Source organism: Arachis duranensis, chromosome 5, assembly GCF_000817695.3.
Source record: "Arachis duranensis cultivar V14167 chromosome 5, aradu.V14167.gnm2.J7QH, whole genome shotgun sequence".
Lineage (NCBI taxonomy): Eukaryota > Viridiplantae > Streptophyta > Magnoliopsida > Fabales > Fabaceae > Arachis > Arachis duranensis.
In genome coordinates, this window is record NC_029776.3 from 99862450 (window position 1) to 99867288 (window position 4839).

Here is a 4839-nt window from a genome sequence, read left to right on the forward strand (position 1 = left end):
TATTTAAGATAACAAGAAAATCATTTTTTTTAATTATATATTGAATATATAAATATATATTATTTATTATATTTGATTTAATTTCAGTTAACTATTGGTTAATCTTTGAACTTTTAATTTGAATTTCTAATTCTACTGATTCAATAATTGTTGGTGTAAAAACTAATTTAAATAATAATTCTGAGTTAGGTGTAAAGAAATAAAATACAATACAATATTGTGTTGCGCATTAACGTGCTGAACACATAAAATCATATTAGGCTATCAGTGTAGTAAACAAGTGAACATCTAGAATCGTCTGTCATCTGCTTGGTTAATTCATTTCCACGCACAGTTTTCCAGTCAAAAGAGATAAAATTACCAGTAAAATTGCTATACACTATACACTCAAAGTTAGTTCCTGCATCTACATATTCTCTATTCTTTCGAATACAAATTTCGAGATTTTCTTTTTCCGTTTCTTATTATTATTCTGTTCATTTTGCTTTCCTTCATCTCTGATCCTTCTTTAAAGTTGGTTTCTAGGAGTATTGAATCAGGCACCTTCAATCAATGCAATGAATGAGAATTAAACTCTGCTAAACTCTTAAAAGACAAATAAAGGGTTAGGACTGGGAACATAAGCAGATAAAATAAAATAAAATAAAGAATTGAAAGAAAAAGGGAGGGAGCTCAAAATCATACATTTAATGTACCAAAAAGTCAGAAAAGGAAGAATTACATGTCCTATTATAGAATAATTTAGAGTGGAGGAACAAAAATCTTCCACACCTTAACATCACAATCCAAGCTGCCACTATAGACTAGAAAAGAAGAACCTTCATCACATGGATCACCATCATCAACGACCGTAGTCAAGCACTTAACTGGACCATTATGCCCTTCCAGAACAGCCAAACAAGAATATTCATTGTTATTATTACCCTTCCTCCACACCCTAATTGTTTTGTCAGCAGAACCACTACACACCAAATCAGATACCACAGCAAGGCACAATATGGACTTGGTGTGCCCTTTCAGTTTACCAACCACTACCATTTTACCATTATACCCTCCTCCTTCTTCTTCTTCTTCTTCCACCGCCTCTCTTTTCTCCCAAACCAATATTGACCTGTCACATGCACCTGAATACAAGAGAGTTTCATCACAGCTGAGAGCCAAGGCATTTATCCCTGAGTTGTGCTTCTCTAAGATGTCCACTAGAATGTGTTTCTTTTCTCCTTCCACTCTCTTCCACACCTTGATCTTCTTATCCGCTGAACCACTGTAAACAAGTCCATCTGTGGAAACCGCCATTGCGTTTATGGCGTCCTCGTGTGCGTTGTTCACCTATCAATATAAAAGTTTAGTAATTTATCAATATATTTAACTTTATATTTTTAAATATTAATATTTAATTAATAACAAAAAATAATAAATTTTAATAACTCTAACATTTTTTTATCGAATAAGAAAATGATAGGTTTTCACATGATGATAATCATTAAATCTTCCTTGGAGTAGCCAAACTGAAAATGAATATGATGCGACACACGAGTTTTGCATACACGAGTGATGATAAAAAATTCAAAATGAAATATTTTTGTATGAGAGTGACGTTGCTAACCGATTCCAAACATGTAAAGTCCCTTGTTCTCCAGATTTTGATTGTCCTGTCCCACGAAACAGAGTAAAGCAGGGCGCCGTCGCCGGACAAGGCGAGGACAGAAACGGTGTCGACGTGGTGAACCCAAGTGGACTTCTTGTGCCTCCGTATCTGGACATGGTTCTTGGGAATCAGCACCTTGGTGGCGCGGTCCCCGAGCGTGGGGAGCGTCGCTACTCGAGTACATTTCTGATTATGCGCTTCATTGTCGTGGCTTCTTATCTTCCAGACCCGGATTTTGTGGTCTTGATGAGCGCTAAAGAGCATGTCTGATTGAACTACTAGTGACTTCACAGCTCCTGTGTTGTAAAATTAATATATGAAAAAAAATATAAACCAACTTTAAACAACTATAATTAATAATGATTGATTTTATATTTTTTAAAAAATACAATTTGAATAATCACTAATTAGTGAAAATTTGAAATATCAAGATATACGAATTATAGTATTAGATAACAAGTTGTGGCAATTTAAGAAAGCATTGTTCACAAAAAGAGGATTAATTAGAGTCACACCTTGCTTACTAAGCCCCAAATGATCTTTTGAAGCCGACTGCCTTGTAAAGATCTTATAAAATGAGGAGAATTATAAAGTGATAGAGTAAGGCTTTAACCACTATTAAATTTATAATTTACACTATAGGTGGATCCTATTATCTTAATTAATTCAAGGTTAACATTCTCATTTTTTCACTTTACAAATTTGATGAAAGATAACATTGTCTGGTTCGTGAAGATAATTAAGTGTTGCTTCATAATATATAGCAGTGTACCTTTTCCGGCAAGTACCATGTTGGCGGCTGAACTTGAGTGGTGGTCAAATTCGGATTGGAGAAGGGAGCGGTCCCATGATCTGATTTCACGATCCGAAGAGCCAGTATAGAGGAAGTTTCCAGAAAGAGTTAGGGAGGAGACGTAGGAAGAAGTGTGGCCTTTGAGCGTGGCGAGGCAGTGGTGGTATGCGGCTGTGGAAGGGTGATAATGGGATTGTGAGTAATTAAGAGAAGTAACTGAGTTTAGTCTCTCTTCTTCTTCTTGAAGATGGTTGTTGAAATAATGAGAAGATGAGGAAGAGCTACTATAAGATCGCGGGTATTCCATGATTCATCATCACATGGTCAAGGTTATTAAGAGAAAAATAATAGTATGCATAGAAAGCGAAATGAGCTTTTATATATATATAAGCTAGGCAGAAACAAGTAACAACAACGTGTGGCCTACTTGTGTAATTGGTGCTCATGTATTTTACAGAAATTATACTTAGTGCATACTAAAAATTAATTATTAAATTAGTAAATTTTTTATAAATTAAATCTAAATAAATTAAATAATAAAATTTAAAATAATATTAGTTATAGTTAATTTCTGTTATGTTAGATTAATTTAATTAAGAAAAAATCTAGGAATCAGAAGTTGCTGTCCCTAACACTCTTTTTTTTTTACCAAAGATAGGAGATTCGAACCCGCAACCTCTTAATTGAGTATGGAGAGAATATGCCATTTGAGCTATTACTCATTGCTCTTAGCACACTTCTTTAATTAATCTTAATTAACAAAAAAAATTGAAATGTGTATGTAGCATTATTTTTAGTATAGATATAATATTTTTTTTATTTTATTACATGAAGTTTGAATTTCTATTTTAGGGTGTGTTAGATTTGTTACATAAATGATTTTGCTTTGAACTTTTTTCTTTTTAAATTGCAAGTCTTTCTCGGGATAAACAAAAAAACAAAAGAAACCGAGTTCTTAGAGTAAAATAATAGAGTACAAATAAATTTCGTAAATTTATATGGTTTGGATTGACAAAGTTAAGACAGAATATATTTGATCTAATTTCGTCAAAATTTTAAAGAATTTGAAAGAATCATGTTGTTACTCAAACAACAAAAAAGGAAAATAATTCCTCTTCTTAAGGTTTCATTCTTCAATCTTAAAATACCTCTCTCAAAAAAGTTTATTGGGATCTTCTACTTTTTCATGTAATTTCAATTAAGCCTTAACTATAATAGGACAAGATACGAGTAATTCAATTGGGATATATATATTTGATAGGAGAGCTAGATACTAAGAGTAGTTAAGCAACAAAAATAAGAGTAGGATAAAGCAACAGCAGTTAGCTAGATAGTGCCTAGTGATATTGATGATCCAGTAAAATCGGAGTTGGGTGTGTATGTGGGGCATGGAGGAGAAGCTAGATTGGTCCTGAATGTGTCAAAAGGTAAAAACTCACGTCCACGTGAATTTATTTTTATATAAAAATTATTTGATAATAATTCTCCATATCAACTTTAAACGAAAATAATTACATATCCATCTCTCTACTAAATAAAAAAGCCATTATAGAAAATGAGAACAACTTTGAACGCATTAGACGGGCAAACAAGTCACAAGGGAGTGTTGGGGAGGGTGGGTATAATGAAGGCACATACATACATATCTTTCTTAATAATGATGATAATAATAATAATAATAATAATATAATGGGTCGTCACTCTCAAAATCTCTGTTGTCCTTCCTATAATCCTTTTCGCCCATTGGAAAGTAGTGTTGGCAGAAATCTTATTTGTTCTCTTGTTTGATAGGTAAATTCCAAATTAAAAGAATAGTAAACCTTCAATTAGTTTCTCACAGTTGTCATATAGAATAATTTTATTTTTACTATTTTTTACATACCATATAAGTATAGGAAAACAATTTTCTTCACAATTTAATTTGAAAAATTTACTTTAATTCAATTGAAAAAATAAAATAATATATTATTCATCATTTTGTATATTAAGGGATTAGATGACGTATATATGATGAAAAAATAACTTTGTCTATTATTAGAAAAATGGTAAATACTAAATTTATCATTTAAAATAAATAATATTCATTTATAATATGTAACAATTACAATAAAAATTATTATAACAAAATTTATATCTAACAGAAAAAATAACTAAAAGTTATTTATATTTTATACAGGAAGTTTGAACCTAAAAAAAAGTAAAAGTAAAATATATATCCAACAGAAAAATTGTCGCAGACCAACTTGATATTTAAAACAAATAAGAAAAAGAAAAACATACACACGCACACACGGGGACAAAGTTCTCAAAGCAAATATATTTTCAAAAAAGTAATGAATCCAACTAATTACAATTTGTTATTATCCATTATATCTATTATATATTTTAAAATTAAATT

The 4839-nt window shown here is 31.1% G+C and overlaps 1 protein-coding gene across 1 annotated transcript; it reads right to left on the minus strand.

Annotated features, from left to right (window-relative positions):
* Positions 1-650: 650 nt before the first annotated feature.
* LOC107491371 (protein JINGUBANG) lies at positions 651-2778 on the minus strand. Its single transcript, XM_016112220.3, has 3 exons — positions 2421-2778; positions 1607-1944; positions 651-1329 (listed from the first exon to the last, which is right to left on the minus strand). Exons 1-3 carry the CDS (start codon positions 2746-2748, stop codon positions 742-744), a joined length of 1254 nt encoding a protein of 417 aa, XP_015967706.1. The 5' UTR covers positions 2749-2778; the 3' UTR covers positions 651-741.
* Between the last annotated feature and the right edge of the window lie 2061 nt (positions 2779-4839).